The sequence below is a fragment of the Lampetra planeri genome, chromosome 19, assembly GCF_965212315.1.
Source record: "Lampetra planeri chromosome 19, kcLamPlan1.2.h2, whole genome shotgun sequence".
Classification (NCBI taxonomy): Eukaryota; Metazoa; Chordata; class Hyperoartia; order Petromyzontiformes; family Petromyzontidae; genus Lampetra; species Lampetra planeri.
Genome location: NC_136125.1, coordinates 7017316 through 7036063, shown reverse-complemented (window position 1 = coordinate 7036063; position 18748 = coordinate 7017316). Strand labels below are relative to the sequence as shown.

General features: G+C 50.5%; 1 protein-coding gene and 1 non-coding gene across 2 annotated transcripts; one reads left to right on the top strand and one right to left on the bottom strand.

Moving 5' to 3' along the window:
* Positions 1–720: 720 nt before the first annotated feature.
* On the bottom strand, positions 721–792 carry TRNAP-CGG (transfer RNA proline (anticodon CGG)). Its single transcript has one exon. It is a non-coding gene; the product is annotated as a tRNA-Pro (tRNA).
* A 3700-nt stretch (positions 793–4492) lies between these two features.
* On the top strand, positions 4493–16464 carry LOC144724014 (bis(monoacylglycero)phosphate synthase CLN5-like). The gene is made up of 4 exons (XM_078602838.1): positions 4493–4681; positions 12677–12884; positions 13609–13822; positions 14945–16464. The coding sequence occupies exons 1-4, from the start codon at positions 4539–4541 to the stop codon at positions 15463–15465; spliced, it is 1086 nt and encodes a 361-aa protein (XP_078458964.1). The 5' UTR covers positions 4493–4538; the 3' UTR covers positions 15466–16464.
* The last annotated feature ends 2284 nt before the right edge of the window (positions 16465–18748 follow it).

The window sequence follows — 18748 nt, the reverse complement described above, 5'->3', positions numbered from 1 at the left end:
CCCCTTCCCGAACCTTCTCGCTGACTCTGGACGCTCGTTCCACCGGCAGACTCCACCGTCCTCTTCCGTCACCTGACCACGCACCCTTCTCGAACATTCCCGTAGCCACCAGTCCCTTCGCACTCACAACCGATGCCCCTGTCATTACCTCCCGTAGCCACCAGTCCCTTCGCACTCGCAACCGATGCCCCTGTCATTACCTCCTGTAGCCACCAGTTCCTTCACACTCGCAACTGATGCCCCTGTCATTACCTCCCGTAGCCATCAGTTCCTTCGCACTGTAAGCTGACTCCCCTGTCATTACCTCCCGTGGCCACTAGTCCACTCACCCCACATGTCGACTCGATTGTCATTACAGATGTATGTACGTTGAACTTGAATTAATCAAGGATCTATAACAATACAGTATGAATTAAGCTCACTTCTGCAGGCATGCTGGATGCGGTGGCGCACAGCTATCGAGTGTGCAGGCGGTGTAATTGCGCTGGTGCCCACGGGGCCGGAGGGGGTGGGAGGGGTGTGAGAGTGCACGTCCACATCGCCACAACACTGGTTGGAGAATTTTATTTTGTTTTATTTTAAAAAGTCTGCCGATGCTACAAAAGTTACAAAGACGACCTCACTTATATTTATTAAAACGTAGCGTGTGTGCGTGCGTGCATAAGCTCTACATATTCGCACAGTAACGCCGATGGTAAAAATAAAAATATATAAGAAAATGGGCTCGTCCGGGATTTGAACCCGGGACCTCTCGCACCCGAAGCGAGAATCATACCCCTAGACCAACGAGCCACGCCATGTACTGTGCCCTTCAGTACCTGAGTTTGACTCCCAGCCACGGCGAATGAACCTGGATTGAGCGACTATCCTCACTTCAATAAAATCCTCTCCCGGTCACGAATCCGCACCGACCAGCCTGGTGAAGTATGGTCATTCAACCCCCACGACCGACACGGCGTGGCGCCTGGGTCTCATCCAGGTGCCACGATTCTACGAGGTCGTAAGCGGTGATCAGAAACACGGCCATTGACAAACATGGACCACGATTTAAACATTAAAGTGCGCAAAGAAGCACGGAGGGGTCGATGCTTGGAATTGCAATGAGAGACCGGAAGAGGTGCAGCGGTGGTGAGATGTTAACGACCTCGCCTAGTATACATGAGGTGGTGGGTTTGATTCTCCACCCGAAGCCCTGTATATTTGGAATTTGCACGTCTCTTTCTCTGAAACATACGAAGGGGGTAACACTTAAAGCTCCCGCACGGATGGATTGAAGAATCCAAAACCCACCACCACCATGTGTACGAAAGCGTAAGGCTCAAAGTTCTGCCACACAGACAAGGTCACGATCCCACTTGCTGTACTGCCACCTTCTGGCCACCACCTCGCAGCCCACCGGGTTTGAGAGTTTCAGAAATATCCACGTGACCCACATCCTTTGGTCCGCCCACCCACCACCCCATGAAACAACTACAATTGTTTTTTGTTGATATTTACCAAACAAATTGATTGATTTGTTGTATTTATATATTAATTTCGGGTCCTATTTAAAAAATATCTTCAGATTTTGTGAGCCGTGTTTCTAATCACGCCCCCTCCCCTCCATCCTCCTTGGGAAGTTTTGAGATCCGCCACCGGTGATGGGTCAACTCAGCCCTCTATCATCATCATACCTGTGGAGTTAGATAAAATTAGTACCACTTTGTAGGAAATGAATGGTGGTTTGCAAGAAGGTCGAACTGGCTCCTGGTGGGAAATGATAGAAAGTTCATCACAGCTGGGGGTATTGCCCTACAAGTCGCTTTATATTCTCTTAGGTTTTTTTCGATAAAGTCACGTAGGTAAAAAATTAAATTAAAAGTTAATAAAAGTAATAATGGAAATAAAATAAAATAAAAAATCACGACGTTTCGGAGGCAACACAAGTCTCCGTCATCAGGTGGGACCGTCACAGCTAAATTTACTGCATCAATTTTAGCTGTGACGGTCCCACCTGATGACGGAGACTTGTGTTGCCTCCGAAACGTCGTGATTTATTATTTTATTTTATTTCCATTATTACTTTTGTTAACTTTTAATTTTATTTTTTACCTACGTGACTTTACCGAAAAAAACCTAAGAGTATGAATCCTTGCAGTCACGAAAGCTTCAAATCTAGAATCGCTTTATATTACTACAGCGTCCCCTAGTGGCGAAAGTGTGTTCCTCACTCTTCAGCTGTAAATTATCTCAGATTGCACTCCAACTGTGGATTGTACATATTCACTACACTGTGGATTGTTCAGAATTATACTTCATTGTCGATGCTACATATTCCCTCGCTCATGATGCCGCTGCTCAGGGCATTTCTGCTGTTACCACTGACGATTGAGATGATCTTGGTGCTCGTGATAATTGAAGTATGAATCTAGATTTGAAGTTTTCGTGACTGCAGGGATCCATACTCTTTGGTTCTTTCGGTAAAGTCACGTAGGAAAATACAATAAAAATAAAATAAAAGATAAAAAAAAATCTAATTTTTAGTTATTTTCTTTTATTTACCTACGTGACTTTATCGAAAGAACTAAGAGTATAGTATTATTACAATTCATACTTACACCAGCATTAGCAGCCATGATCAATCCACTGCTGGATAAAGGTGTCTTCCAAGTCGTAGCCACCATACCTCATGGATCTGATGTAGCAGCAGCTTGTTCCTGATTGTGCCTATTTCCTGTTTTCCTCCATAATCTGATTTGACTTCCCACGCGTCTACCGCAAACGAGCACAGCATTTGTTTATGGGGTTTTATTACTTGCGAAAGGGCAGGTTACACGGACGGAAGTCGTAGATATAAAACCACTAACCACGCTTATTGCTACGGCAAAGTGTCGTTAGCGAACACATTCAGCCCGGCACGGCGCACATCGGTGATGGTGTTGTGATTCGGCCCCTCGCACACCCGGGGACGCCTTTGCTTCCCAAATGTTCCACGGTTCTTCTGCCAAACCCCTGGGTCGCGATCTCTGCTCAGCCGGCGTGCGTGCTGCAGGGATGGCTAACGTGTTAAAGCGATGACTAGCGTGCCTATAGGCATGGCTCACGTAATGCAGAGATTACTGGCGTGTTATAGGGATGATTTGCGTGCTCTAGGGATGGCCAGTACGCTTTATAGATGGCGAGTTTTGCTGCAGGGATGACTAACGTGTTATAGGGATTGCTAGCGTGCTACATGGATGACCAACGTGTTATAGGGATTGCTAGCGTGCTACAGGGATTGCTAACGTGTTATAGGGATGGCTTGCGTGCTACAGGCATGGCTAACGTGTTATAGGGATGACTTGCTTGCGTGCTACAGGGATGACGAGCTGTTAGGGGTGGAAACACTTTCATTTCTCTAAACGATGGGCTTCTGGAAGCCTCTGGCAAGTCGGGTCATGCCAAGTTTTGATTATTCCAGCACCAACAGACATCGCCACTGTCCCCGTGGGGCGAGGGGGGTTGGTGTATCTCAGCCCTGGCCACGGTGTAATACGATAACATCGAACACCCCACACACGAAATTACCGATCAAGAGATTCGCCCACGTATATGGAAGAGAGTTAGGCTTGACATTGGTCGCAGGGGCTGTGTGTATTTAGCCCCATGTCCCCCCACAATATGTGGTGGTTCCACTGCCACTTAAGGTTGACACGCACAACAAAGACAAAGCTCCCCCGGCACGTAAATAGACTTTCGCGGGCTGTCTGGGCAAGTGCTGCTGTTAGACGATGCCACACGAGGGACCGACCCAGTGACGATGTTTACTACACACCGAGCCAGGCCCAGAGGACAGGTTTACATCTTTCATTCACTCTTGTTGTTGTTGTTGCTGTTGTTGTTGTTCGGTTGTGAGCGGGAAATGTAACTGGGCGGGGGTTCGTTGCACAGCGTGTTTGCAAATCACTGCGCGCCGTAGCAGCCGCAGATGATATCGGAACTCGACATCCCACACACTGAATGACCGCTGACACACACACCTACACACACCTACACACACACACACGCCTACACACACACACACCTGCACACACACACACCTACACACACACCTGCACCTACACACACCTACACACACACACCTACACACACGCCTGCACACACTTACGCCTGCACACACACACACACACCTGCACACACACACACCTACACATACCTGCACACACACACACACCTACACACACACACGCCTACACACACACACCTACACACACGCACACACACACACAAAGATCCCCCGTCTAGCAAGTGCACGGCACACGAAGGGGGGGTGGGTGGCCAACACCACGCCCATCCGCCTTTGTCTCCCCGAGTGTCTCACCGCATCGCACCGGGTTGCTCAAATATTTGAGGCTGAGTGGACCTAGTGGAGGCCCAGGACCGAACGCGCTGCACGCCAGCCCCGCGCACGTGACAGGCGGGGCGGGGGAGGCGGGGGGTGGGGGGTGGGGCGGAACCCGCGGATATAAAAAGCGGCGACGTCGGCGAGCATCCGACTCGCTCCCTGCCGTTGTTGGGAGATGGCGTTCGCTTCGTCCACCTGCCACCTCCACCACCACCACCTCCTCCATCAACGAACAGCAATGGCTTGGAGGCTGTCCAGCACCGCGCTGCTGCTGCTGATGGTGATGCAGCAGCAGCATCCAGTCACAGCCCAGATGGGGTAAGCGTTCTCACGGCCACTGATCAGATAATACAGTTGTTTAGCGGCCTTTTTTAATCGGAGTGATGATGGGCTTTGACGTTTGGTTCGGTGAATGCGCGAACGTCAGAAATGCACGGGCGTCACGAGACATCTGCGCTACTGTTACCCGTATGTAACAACGGTGGCTCCCGTCGTAGGAACGTGGAGTGGTTGAGCGTGTGCCCGTAGGCTCTAGGAAGCTGTCGGAGCTGGCAGCTGTCCCCTAAGGAACGCGGCGAATCGAGGCGGCCGCCCCAGGCCCCGCGCTTTGGGGGGTGGGGGGTTAATACTTTCGGTTTTAGTTTGAAGGCATCGGGGGGGGGGGGCCACGCTGGCGACACATTGAGACCGAGGGTGGGGGCAAGGAGGCATTCATCCAGCAGTGGATAATACCGTGGTTGATGCTGGTTATGTAGTGGGTGTAAATGATTTTCTACCCCCCCCCCCCCGCTCGCTCCCATTGATTCGATTAATCGTCAGGCAAGAATAGAATGAAGAGTCTATTCTTCTCCCCCCCCCCTGTCTCATTTGTAACCACCACCTTTGCACTTTCACGTACTGCTGTCCGCACTGTTAACGTGAATTGCAACACGAACACGAACATCCTTGTCACGATCGGCATTGCTCGGTCCACTGCTAGACTAAGCCCCCCCCCCCCCCCACGTGGTGTCGGTCACGGTGGTTGTTTGGTCATACTTCACCCCGCTGGTGAGTACGCCGAGATGGGAGGGCACATGGCCTGTACTGTATACGGTACAGTATCTATCTGCGTATCCACGCATCTCTGTGTTGTGTGGCATCTGCCTCTATCCGTGTTGATTCTCCCGTGTCCATCCATCCAGATTTGCCTCCCCGTGTCTCGCCGTCTTTGTCTCTTAACTGCCGCGCATTTCCATCTTGCACCATTGCCACACGCAGCAGCAGCACGTGCACGTGCCAGGCTAGGTGCACGCAGCTGTATATCCATCCCCCCTCCCTCCCACCCCTGAGAGTGGGTTTGTGTCTTACGACATTTTCGGGAAAGGAATTCGAATCCTGCGATTTGAGGAAGTGACGGGCTGCTGTTGGTTTGAGATGGGAGGGGGAGGGTGGTGGGGTGGTGGCTGGGTTGTTGGGTAGGGCCCACTAATCTATGTAGCTATTTCGTTCTTTCCAGAAGCGACCTGGCCACAAACGATTGCTCAATGAAGTGGCTTATCGCGTTGACATTTCTAGCGGTCAAAAACCGGAGGACACGGAGAAAAATCCATGGGGAGAACATGCACGACCTGAGGTAGTTAACATCTCGCCACCGCGGTTGTGTAATAGTGATTCGCCACTAAGTAGAGTTAATTTGGGGGGGGGGGGGGGCATAGCAATATTTGGTAGTGCAGGGTCCACCCCACTCACCCTTATCACTGACCTTGGGTGGCTAGGTATGTTGATGGATGAATGGCTGTGTGGGTGGGTGGCTGGGAGACTGGTTAAATAGATAGTTGGGTAGCTGGGTGGGTTAGGGCTGGTTGGTTTAGAATAGGGTGGGGGACCTTTATTCTGCCAAGGGCCATTTGGACATTTACAACATCATTCGCGGGCCATAAAAAATTATCAACTTAAAGATTAGCCAGTTATATTTGGTCAAACATTGAATTAACTCGCCCCTAATGTGATGGCTGGAACTGCCAATTGGTTTCGCAAGCCTTATACGGCCCGCAGGCCGGACGTTCCCCACCCTGTGGATAACTTAGCTGCAGGGTATCTAGGCAGATGCCTGACTGACTGGGTGGGCTGGTGACTGAGAAAGTGGATGTGTGGGTGGTAGATTGACGAGTAGGTGCCGAGTTGCCGGGTAACTTGGGGACTGGCCGGCAAGATATTTTGGCTCAATGTTAAAATTCGTCCTTCACTGGCTTCGTATCTCGGGCACAATCTGAAAGGATTATTAAAAAAAAATTCTACCACATTCCGGTTTTACCGGCAACCCACCGAGCCTCGATACCGTGTCAGGAGACTCTGTTGCTGTGGGGGGGCGAATGTGGAAGGCAAGACGTTCTCCATGGTTGGTCATTGTCAATGACGAACCCTTATGAAAAGTATTTCAGACTGTAAGGCTCTCCTGGATATACAAGTAGCCTAGGGGGGTACAGAATTATCCCCTCCCCCTCGACCCCACAACTTTTCTTGGGCGGTAGCTTCTTGTATGACAATTGACCACAACAATAGATATATTTTGTGGTCCCATTTTTTTCTCTTCTCGTTGGCATTGTTTTCCGCCAGTTCAGTTTTGTTTGCTCCATTGGCATTAGTTCAAGGTCGGCCTAGCGTTTGCGTGAAAAGTAAAATAATTATCAATTTTCGCACGCACGTCTCGATGCCCACATGGCGCGCATCAAAATTGCATTTAATCGCTTAAAAATAGGTTCTGCTCTTAATTTGGCTAAATTTCAGCTCTTAGAATTAAACAATGGTTCGACTTTCACACGACGAACTTTACTCCGTGTAGCAGAGAGGGCGGCGAAAGTGCTTCCCTGCCCTCATACACAACGTGCAACGGAGGTCGCTCGGAGGGATCTCGGACGTAGCTCTGTAAAATCTGCTTCCTCGGGCTGTCTCTGAAAGCACCCGGCCATGTTTTTCATTCCGTGACGCCGATAGTGCAACTGCTCTAAACCGGGTTCAAAGATACAGAAAACATGATAAGATTAAATAAACATTATTTGGGTCTTTCGGTAAAGTCACGTAGATAGGTTCAAATAAAATAACAAAAAAATAACAAAAAACTACGACGTTTCGCTCACGCACCCGCTCACCCGCCCGCCCGCTCACTCACCCACCCATTCAATCTCCCACCCATTCAATCTCCCACCCACTCCTTCTCTCACCCACTCGCTCACCCACTCGCTCACCCACTCGCTCACCCACTCGCTCACCCACTCGCTCACCCACTCGCTCACCCACTCGCTCACCCACTCGCTCACCCACTCGCTCACCCACTCGCTCACCCACTCGCTCACCCACTCGCTCACCCACTCGCTCACCCACTCGCTCACCCACTCGCTCACCCACTCGCTCACCCACTCGCTCACCCACTCGCTCACCCACTCGCTCACCCACTCGCTCACCCACTCGCTCACCCACTCGCTCACCCACTCGCTCACCCACTCGCTCACCCACTCGCTCACCCACTCGCTCACCCACTCGCTCACCCACTCGCTCACCCACTCGCTCACCCACTCGCTCACCCACTCGCTCACCCACTCGCTCACCCACTCGCTCACCCACTCGCTCACCCACTCGCTCACCCACTCGCTCAACCACTCGCTCAACCACTCGCTCAACCACCACACTGCAGGACAAAACACGTATCATTCCGCTTCTTCCCTTGCACTGCCTCACCCTGGAATCCCCTCATCCTATCATCTCTTTGCTCCCAATCTCTTAAAATAAATATCCTAGTTTAATTTAAGACAAGTGTTGCACTCTCACAGAGTACAACTTTTATAATAGTGCTGCTTGTTGCTGGTCGCTTGCCACTTTTGGGACTTTGAGCGTGCGCTGAAAAAACTGTTTCAAACAAACAGACCGAGCTGAACTTTGCTCGCCTGCCACCAAGCGTTCTAACCATTGCGACCAAACCAAGCCATGCAACGCTTATCGAGCGACGCTCTGTGGGTTACCCAGGAATGAAATAATGACGTAAATTTCGGCAATAGTCATAGGTTCTCTTTACATTTTGATGCAGGAAAACGAAGCCTGTGTAACACCGGCTTGGCCAAGATATTAATACTCTGCCAATAATTTCTCCGGGGTCGATAAAAATGCATACCACTTTGTGGGGAAGTCAACAGTGGATGCCCTATGGATGGAGAAGACACTGCTTATGGCTATAAACAGGATACAAACTGCTGACTACGTTCAGTAGTAGAAAGCCTCCTTTGGACTCAAACGGCCTCCGTCGGCTTGCAAAGTGCACCGGGAGTGGTGGGAGGTGGGGGACAGCGGAGGAGGCGAAAGGGGGGGGGGCTGTAAGACTGGCGAAAACCGCAAGAATCCACGCACACACCCAGTGACCTCTCGCATAACAACCGTACAGTACGCATTTCCCCCTCGTGTTGATCTTAATAAACAATAAAAAGACGCATTCTTCGTACTGTGCTTCTACGGTGAAGTCTGCTCAAGTGATGCTCACCACCCGCTCGGGTGTGTTGTTGGGAGGAGTACTGGACCGTCCGGCAGTGGACGGACGCAGGTGATGTACGTGCACTTCTCTATCCACTGCTGGACCAGGACCTCCCCACGGTGCTTGTCGGGTCGGAGTTCATATTCTTAGGTTTTTTCGGTAAAGTCACGTAGGTAAAACATTAAAATTAATAAAAGTAAGTTTAAATTAAAATCACGACGTTTCGGAGGCAACGCAAGCTTCCGTCTTCAGGTGGAACCGTCACAGCCACGACAGCTGTATCAAGTAAATGAGAGATTGCAAGAGCTACCACTCCGTATATATAATGGTTGGAGAGGGGGAAGGGCCAAGTACGGCACACTTTTTATTAATATGGTAAGGTGAGGCTTAAGAGGCTGAGCCTTTGAGGTCGCAATCGGAGTTCGTGTTTGCCCGACCCATACTGCACCACACCAGAGGTCGCAATCGGGTACCCGATACCCGTACCCTACCCGATACCCGGTGCGGCCGGGTACGGGTAGGCCGTGAGTCACTGGTGAGTCACCGTTTGTCACTCATTTCCCAACGTCTTGTCTCTTCTCACAATTCAAGTTCCTAGAATCAACCCACCCGCGCCTGCAACATGGCTTCATCCCAGAGGTCGCAATCGGGTACCCGATACCCGTACCCTACCCGGTACCCGGCCGGGTATCGGGTACGGGTAGGGTACGGGTACCCGTTTGCGACCCTGGTGCGGCCGGCTACGGGTAAGGAATCAAAACCCGTTTGCGACCTCTGCACCACACTGGTCCCATGCCGGTCGGAGGCCCGGGACCGGTTGGGACATCGCTCGCAACTGATGTTCGCCGTGGCCAGCGATGGGTTCCAAGGTCGCTGGGTTCGTCGTGCAGTGTGCGACACAAATATAGAAAATTCCCTTTTCCCTGTTGGGCTTCGCCGAGTCTCAAGACTCATTTGGAGGAGGGACCAGCTGCATTGGGAAGTCTGATCCTTTCACTAAGACATGGGTCAGCCAAGCTGTAATACTATACTATATATAACTGACATTCATTTTTTAATTTTATTTTATCAGGTAAGGCCCACTGAGCTACATAGCTCTTTTCAGAAGCGACCTGGCCACAAATGATAACTCAACGAAGTGGCTTATCACGTGGAAATGTCTAGCAGCCAAATACTCTAAAGTCTAAACACACGTTTCTAAATGTGGAGGGAAAAGCAGGAGGACCCAGAGAAACATCCACGCGACGACAGGGAGAAACGTTGATGCTCTAAATATACAGGTGTCAGGGTTGGGGTCGAACCCATGACCTCCTGCACACCAGGCGAGGTAGTTAACATCTCGCCACCACGGTGCCCCTCTGACTCTCCGCCCTCCCCATCTCTCCTTCAGCACTTGTCAAGGACTTGTTTGTTCCCCTCTGTTTTTGCTGTAACACCACGAGAGAAGGGTGATGGTGGTGGTGATGACAGTGGTCACGCGTTTATTTATTAAACTATCAACCATAACCAGTTTCCTTCCCATAAAAGAGACCCTGTAGCCGAGGGGTTTGGATATTGCACATTTTCCCGGCTCGTGTCACACAGTTACATCATCCCTCTGGGGTCTATCAAACGAGCACCACTTTGTGCAGAAGTTGACCATGGTTGTCTTATGACTGGATAGACTCGCACCCGCCATAGAAATGTGGAATTTCCACCACTGGCTCTGCAGGGCTGTATATTTGCCATGAGCACCATTTGCCTCTGCCTCTGGGTTGTTTGCTATTGATGAATTATTTTAGTTTGGGAAAAATATGAAGCTATCCACGTATACAAACACAGACAAAACTTTAATCGAGAAGAAGGATGTGATGAACCACGTAACATTTTAACTGCTATGATTTTCACTCGCCCACTCGGTTGTCGTCGTCCGATTACGACTTGTACTACGAGTCCATTTACTTGCTAATTTATCTAGCCCCACCCGTCCCTGCACGCCACAAACCCTCCCCACCCCCCTCTCCCCTGTGAACTCCCACAGCCAAACTCCTTCCCCCCTTCCCTCTCCCCTCCTGCGCCTATATAAAGCCACAACAGCGGATATTTTTTTCTCACCTGAAGGCGGAAGCTTGTGTTGCGACCGAAACGGCGTGTTTTATTATTTTTTTCTATCTACGTGACTTTACCGAAAGAACCAGAGAGTACGTGACAAATACTTTAAGAAATGGGACAAAACCCCAAGCCCACCAATAATGCTGACGAAAAGCAGCAACATAACCAATGTGCCTGAATAAGCCACCGTATACAACACAAACAGCGAGTCGAGACAAGTGTAATATATGATGAATCGCTGCCGGGGTAAATGGCATTTGGGGATTTCCCTAAACTTTCGTTTTTCTCTGCTTTGATCATAGCGACGCTGCTCGATTTTGAGCAGCAAATGTTTGCATTGTGTGTTCCTTTTTTAAAAATGAGAATTTTGTGCGGTGTGTAAAAACATCAGCACTGGGAAGACAAAGGCGGCCGGGCATGGTATTGGCCACCCACTCCCTTGTATGCTGTGCTGGCTGTCATCATACTTGCTCGCTTAACCGTCCTTGCGGCCGTCTGGAACGCTCTTCCGATATTAGGAAGCCACTGGGAGCTATGCACTTTTAAATCGAAATAAGAAAACTGATTTCTTTAGAACTGCTTTTTGTGTTCAGTTTTTCTCCTTCCCCCGCACCTCCAATTAGCACTGTCGGCTACGTACGGTGCGAAAGTTCAGCATACTCGTGTAGTGTGGTAAAATACGCGGTGCGTACTGTAGGCCGAGGGCAACCGAGGGCAGGCAGGTGCACGTGTGCAACGGGAGGTTGCACGAGCAAACCTCCACCCCATTAAGGGGAGAATCGGGTGCAGACGGGGTCGGCCCGGGGTTGCACGCTGACACCGGAGGTGTTGCCAGGGAGATGTGCGATAAGGGGCGATTGATGGCCTGGCAGGCGCCAGCCTCTCTGGCCCTAACGAGACACAAGGGAGGAGCTGGATCATTGGGAGGAGGATATAAGGAGGCGCGTGAGAGCGGAGCGGGAGTTTGGGTTGCTGGGACCAAGGTGAAGACATTCTCGCCGCTGCCGAGTCGCCGGGCGGGTGATGGTTGATCCCCCCGCTCGGATCGGACGATTGAGTGGGTCTGAGGGAACGTAGGCGAGGGCAGCGGCGCAGAGTGAGCGCTGCTGTGTGCAAGCCTCTGTGTGAGCGCTGCTGTGTGCGAGCCTCTGTCTATGTGCGGAGCTGTGAGTGCGGAGTTGCTGAGAGGAAGAGCTGCCGCAGGCAGGTTAGCGAGGTGTAAAGTAGATAAGGGAATAGTCAACAAAAGTGACCGTATAGACTATAGACAGAGACAGGAGTGCCTACAACTGGTGCAAGAATAGAGTAGTAAAGTGTAAGCAGGTTGACTTGTAACAACGTGTCCGACCTAAGTGATTTTACAAGACTCTACACATGCTTGCGCCTTAATAGAGGGTGTTTTTTGGGTTAGAACGCGTAAATGTAAATGTGGTGTTAAACCCGACACAGACAATTAGTAAGGTTTGTCATGTAAACAAAACACGTCAATTAGGGACTAGTTCAGCACACCGGTGTGTTTGAGAGTTAAACCCACAACATTTACTTTTGACAAACCTTGCTTCTGGGCTGTGTCGGGTGGTGGCGGATTTTAATGACGCATTTATATTTACGCGAGCGAACTAAAAAAAACCTGGATAACATCGATCGCGAAAGCCTACTCCGTGTTAAACATACTTGCCTCTTGCTGAAGGCCACGCGTGGTGGGGGGGGGTTTGTTTTCGCAGGCTGGACAAGACTCCCTCGGTGGACCCCCGGTGCCACGCCCAGTCTCCGTTCTGCGCGCGCGGCCGTCGAGGTGGCGGCCTGCCCACTGTGCAGCCCGAGGATGGCCTCGTTGTGTTCCTGCTACGCTCAGAGGGCCTGGGCCGCCACCACGAGCCCTTCCTGTCCGAGCTCCAGAGCCACTTCCCTGGGCTGCAAGGCCTGTGGAGTGTGAGTCGCTGCCCTTCGCTTCCCTGGGTGTGGGCGGTTCGTTGGTTAAGGCGCATATATGACGGTTGACGATGCGACCTTGGCAATACAAGTATAGAGGTGTAGTGGGTGACGTCACGTCATGCTCGCCCTCAGAGAGTGGCGTCGCAGAACGTGACGTCAGGCGGACCTTGGGGGACGGTAACGTCATGCCCCCGGGGGGGTATTTAAAGGGGGACCCGGGATGTAACCGGGTTCGTCGGGGGTAGGAGTGGGGACTCGGGGTAGGTGATCCTCACACGAGGCTAGGGGAGGCTTCTCCGCCCGACCGGCTGAGGTGGGGCTAGTCCCGGGCCGGGGCAGGGTGGAGAGCCGAGTTAGCCGGGGTGTAGGGATCACAGTCCCCTATCCCCTGCGGAGTTATAGGCTAGGGGGGGTTTGGTTCGGCGTAAGCCCTTAACAAACTTGGCATAAGCCCCTAAACGCAACCTGCCTCGGAGGCGTACATTGCCCCGCAACACAAGTACAGCGCTTCATTTCTTCGTTAAAAAAACCCAATATTTTTCGGGTTGCTTGGAATACTGGAGAAAAGCACGTGGCCAGTGGTAGCCGTGGCCATAGCAAGTGGTCTACTAGATGTGGTGTGCCAGGCGATGGAATATTTTCTGGGTTGCCAACACGGACAGACACATCCTGAAATTAATATTGTTCTCGCCCCTCACCACCACCTCCCCTCACCGCACAGAGCTACCGTGAGTCCCTGGGGTTCTACAGTTTCCTGATGAAACGCAATTTCACGCTGAGCTGGGACCCCCTGTTCGGCACGTCCTCCGGCGCGACGCCCCTCCTGGACAAGGGGGGCGACCCCATCTGGTGCAACGTAGGGGCCTCCTGTTTCACCTCGGTTGAGGGTGGCTCAATGGAGGCTACGAGCGTCGTCAAGGTGGCCGAGATGACGGGTGAGCGACGTTTGCGGTTCAGGGTCCCAGCGCCCATCCCCCGCCCTGCCACCGCTGGTGTTTTTTATCGTAAATGACACTCGCAGTGGGCATTAACCCTTTCCCGTTCCGAGACGTCTGCAAGTTGGAGGGTGGGGGTCCCGTTCACCGCTGAATCTGGGAAGTGGCTAAACGTTCAGTTTATTTAGAGAGACGAAGCGCCGCTGGTTTTGAAGACATTGAACTCGCCACAGAAAACCGTAGTGACACGACCGCACTCTGTGATGGCTGGCGCCAAACTGTGCCACGCCCTCCCGCATAGACTTTTTTCAGCCTCGGTCCCAATAGTTATTTTTTCTTCCGATTACATTCCGATGAACTTGCACGTACGTCATCAGAACAGAATCGGAAAGAAAACTGATGACGTATGTGTACGTCATCGGAATGGGAAAAGGTTAAATGCCCAATGTCTTTATTTGAGAACGGTGTAGGCCTTGTGTGTACGTGTGCCGGTATTACGATCCGATTTTGCCAAGTTTGAAAATTGGTCGCGAATTACCCAATTGAGTAAAACCCAGTGTAGAAAAGTGGAGGGACAAAGGAGTGTAAATAATTTTTAAATGGAACAAAAACAAATTATACAAGCGAGGTGATGATCCAGTGGTTGAAGAATCTGAGCACTTGAGATCCTAAGTACGAATCCCTTGACATCGCAAAAGTTGATGGAAATAACAGAATAAATACCGTATTTTCCGGATTATAAGATGGTCCGGGACAGTACGACGTACCCCAAATGTTTTCAGAATAAACATTCTCCTACTGAATACGGGAAAGAACGGTGCAGAGTATAACGATCCTAAATATAGAGTGGACGATGCGAAGAAAATCTGTATTTTTTATTATCGGGAGAATTCGGTACCATAGAGAACCGTCTTCAGGAAGATACTTTATGGACACGCTGCATTACAATGGGGGGGGTGGACGGAGATGTCTTCCTGAAGCTGATGTATTATCTGGATTACACGACACCTCTAAAGTTTTTATTCAAATACAGGTTGGCATGGGGGGAGGGGTAAAAAATGCTGTAGAATGTGGTCATTTTTAGCGATGTGAATTCTTCACCTGCTTCGGCTTGTCCCACAGGCGAGAATTTCAACCAAATGGCCGCCTGGGTGCAGTCGCAAAACGCCACCGCGACGCCCTTCGACCTCTGGACGGTCTACAACGGCACGGGCAGCAACGCGACGGTGCAGTTCGACGCGCGGGACAGCAACGGCTACGTGCAGGGCGTCATCGCGAAGCTCTCCTCCATCGGGGCCAATTTCATCGGGTCCGAGACTGCCAGGAGGTCACGGCTCGCCCTCTACAGCGACGCAGCCAAGTCCCTCGGAAACGGCAGCGATATCTTCGGCCCCAAGTCGAAGCAGCAGGCGCTGGCGAAGGACATGCTGAAGTTCTTCAGCTACTTTCGGCCGGGCCAGACAGCCCTGCAGAGGGCATTGAGCACCATTGGTATCTGCGTCGAGGTCATGTACCACAAGCGGTTCTTCATTTACCGTGACGACACGTACTGGCAGCTGCAGATGATTTACCCGTACTTCTCTGTGACCGATGAGTTTTGGCCGTTGCCTAAAGCCGCCTACGAATATCCCTTCCTCCTATAGTAGCCCCCTCTTCTCGCCCTTAAGCACATTCGCAAGGAGCACTCAAAGAAATGGCTACTCGCTTGGTTGTCGCCAGAGGTCGCAATCGGGTACCCCGATACCCGTACCCTACCCGATACCCGGCTACCCGTACTCAGCCGGGTACGGGTACCCGTTTGCGACCCTGGTGCGGCCGGGTACGGGTAGCCGCACGTGACTCACACCAACCAATGAGTGAGAAGGCGCGTGAGTCACTGGTGAGTAACCGTTTGTCACTTATTTCCCAACGTCTTGTCTCTTCTCACAATTCAAGTTCCTAGAATCAACCCACCCGCGCCTGCAACATGGCTTCATCCCAGAGGTCGCAATCGGGTACCCGATACCCGGCTACCCGTATCCGGCCGGGTACGGGTAAGGAATCAAAACCCGTTTGTGACCTCTGGTTGTTGCTTCTTTGTTTTGTGACCCGCCTGCAGTGGCTTTTGCAGCCAATAGCAAGAGAGAGACTAAAACCACGTGTTATGCACACGCTGTTCTGTGACATTTTGCAAACGTGCGTTTAAATCTTCGTAGGCATGTAATCGGCGATGATGAACGTTACGTTGCCATGTGTTCGGCAGATTGACAAACTATGGCGAGTACTTGTCGCGCTGTTCCATGTCGCCAAGATTTTGGTTGATGCTTTTCTTAGTTTGTCATATTTTTCCATCGGGTAAGAATCTCATAGCAACATAACGTTAGACTGAAACGTTGTTTGAAAGGACTAATGGGGTTAACATGTTAAGCCTTGCTAGGAAAATCACAGAAAATAATGTTTGAAATGTATATCAAATGACCATTGCAGTTTGTGTGATTTTACTTTTTGTTTAACTGATTTGTGTAACCTGTGGAAATCTGTGGCTCGTGTAGTCGGGTAACGTTTATTTTCAGTTTTTTAACATATGATCTAATTGGGCTCCTGGAAATTAAACCTTGTTATTTTGTATTGTTTTTCTCCTCAATAAATTACAGGAGAACGAATACCCCATGTGCGCTTCTTCTAAGTTTTACGTGATTTAATAATGACATCGAGTGTGATTAAGTACAGCCAACCATTCTTATTCTGCTCATAGCCAAAGCTTACCCCTCTAGCCTTCACCAGCTGTTGGAGCAAGTGTTACTTGCGAGCACCTACGAAAGCCAACGTGGCACACGAGGGCATGGTGTGGCTAGCACAGGGGTCGGCAACCTGTCGCTTCAGAGCCACGTGCGGTATTTGGTAAGGACCGTCAGGTATTCACATGCATTTCGGCTCTGAATTATTGAGTTTGCCGAATTCTAAACAAATCGCTCGTTATTTCGGTTCCAGACCCCTGGTCTAGCACCATACCCAGCCGATTTTGTCCCCTCTCCCCCAGTGGTGATGTTTACACACTGCACCAGGTACTCCTTTAAGGCCGAGACAATGTGAACCTGTAAGGCCCTGGGAAGGTTCTGATATTCGACACTGATGTTGGCCGTGAGCAGGAAGAAACTGGTTGACGGGTTCACAGCACAGTGTGCTCACCACTCCACTATCACTCCCCACAAAGTAAACCACAACAACAACATTTGCCACTAAGGTGGTGATGTGACCTCGGCACCTATGTCAGGCCAGGTCCACTTGTAGACCACAAGTGTCGAAGGCTCGGTGGCAGGAGGAGGTCACGGGACAGACCCCGGTGCCATGGGTTGACTGAGATGACTGGCCGATGCACCAGATGTGCCCCCTACTGTGCCAACTTGCAGCATTTTAGCCGCTCGGCGCTCTGCTTGTAGTGGGCAAACACACACCCACACACTTTAAAGAATACTTTGTATTATATGTGAAAGATGTTTTCCTATTGAGGCCTCTGTGTCGTAGGCGAATGTGGGTTACTAGTCACGTGTGTAAGAATTGAATGTGGTGTTTGTACGGTAATGTGCGGGTTGTACCGTGTGTTGTTCGCACCTTCGATTAGCGTGGTTGGCTACGAACGATACAAAAGAAGTTCAACATACGTACAACCAGAACCGATAAGAACGTGCTGCAGGCACGGACATGCTTCCTGGTTCACAAGATGACAACTAGTTTTCATATTTGTTGACACATCGGTGTTTTACGCACAGGTTTAAACATTTTACTTCAACACTTTACTTTTATGACGTTTCTGGCTCCACATCTGGTAGAGTTTTAGGTTAATTGGGCTCTTGGCAGATACAGCACGACCCTAAAAACATGCAGTCCTACAGAAATGATTTACGTGACATCCTGCAGCCTCTTAAGGACACTATTATACACCACATTGTACGTGGGTGGTGGGGGTAAATAATATCATTGGATACAATCGGGGCCCTGAATCGTGAAAATGAATATAATCATGAGTAGTTTGACAGGCGCCAATCACTAAACGCCTAGTTTGTATTGTGTAAAGGCCTGAGAAAGTACCGACACGCTTATTGTGAGAAATGTGGCTCGTATTTTTTACAAAAGTGAACTGGATATAGGAAGTCGTTTCGCTGGCGAGTCGAGTGGCTTCTACCGCAATGTTGAGTGTTGTACAAATAGAGGAATTGTTAAAAACATAAAAAATATATATATAAATGTGTGCTCCATGGACCCCAGCCCACACTCAACGTTTTTGTTACATTTGTGGCTTGCCAGCCCGCTCTGCAGCCGAGGTCACCTGACACACGACACCACACATTTACCACTCAGCTCACCAGTCAGCTCCCCTGATCCTCTCTACTCACCAGCCATGAACCCACCTGACCCTCACCACTCGCAATAAAATACATTCCTTTAGAACTCCTTTTTGTGTTTAATCCGTTGTCCTTCTCCCCGCACCTCCAACGAGCACGTTTGGCTGTGCACGGTGCGAAAGAAGTTCAACATACACATGCAACTCACCTGAGCCTCACCACTCATAAATTAACCTGACCATCGCTAATCACCAGTCATCTACTCGCCTAACCCTCACCAGCGAATTCACTTGACCCCCATCGCAAAAGGACACTCATCTGACTCGCCACTCACGGGAACCCACTCACTTGACCCTCGCCAAACTCACAGCCATCAGCTCGCCTGAGAATGTAAAATCTAGATAAGCAGTCTTACACGTGATGATGTGCGAGAGATCAGGCTCTTCACTCACGCGTGAAGAAGCAACCATCTGTTCGCTGTCTCTCTGTGTGTACTTCCCTGTCCCCAACTCCCCATGGTCACCCATCATCACTCCACTCTTCTCATTTCCATTTTCGTTTATTCCACGCATCGTCACCACCACCTAAGTTTACACACATCCCA

Coding starts and splice junctions, on each gene's coding strand:
- LOC144724014 (XM_078602838.1), top strand. CDS start 4,539: ATGGCGTTCGCTTCGTCCACCTGCCACCTCCACCACCACCACCTCCTC. Junction 4,682..12,676: donor CCAGTCACAGCCCAGATGGG/GTAAGCGTTCTC, acceptor TTGTTTTCGCAG/GCTGGACAAGACTCCCTCGG. Junction 12,885..13,608: donor GGCTGCAAGGCCTGTGGAGT/GTGAGTCGCTGC, acceptor CTCACCGCACAG/AGCTACCGTGAGTCCCTGGG.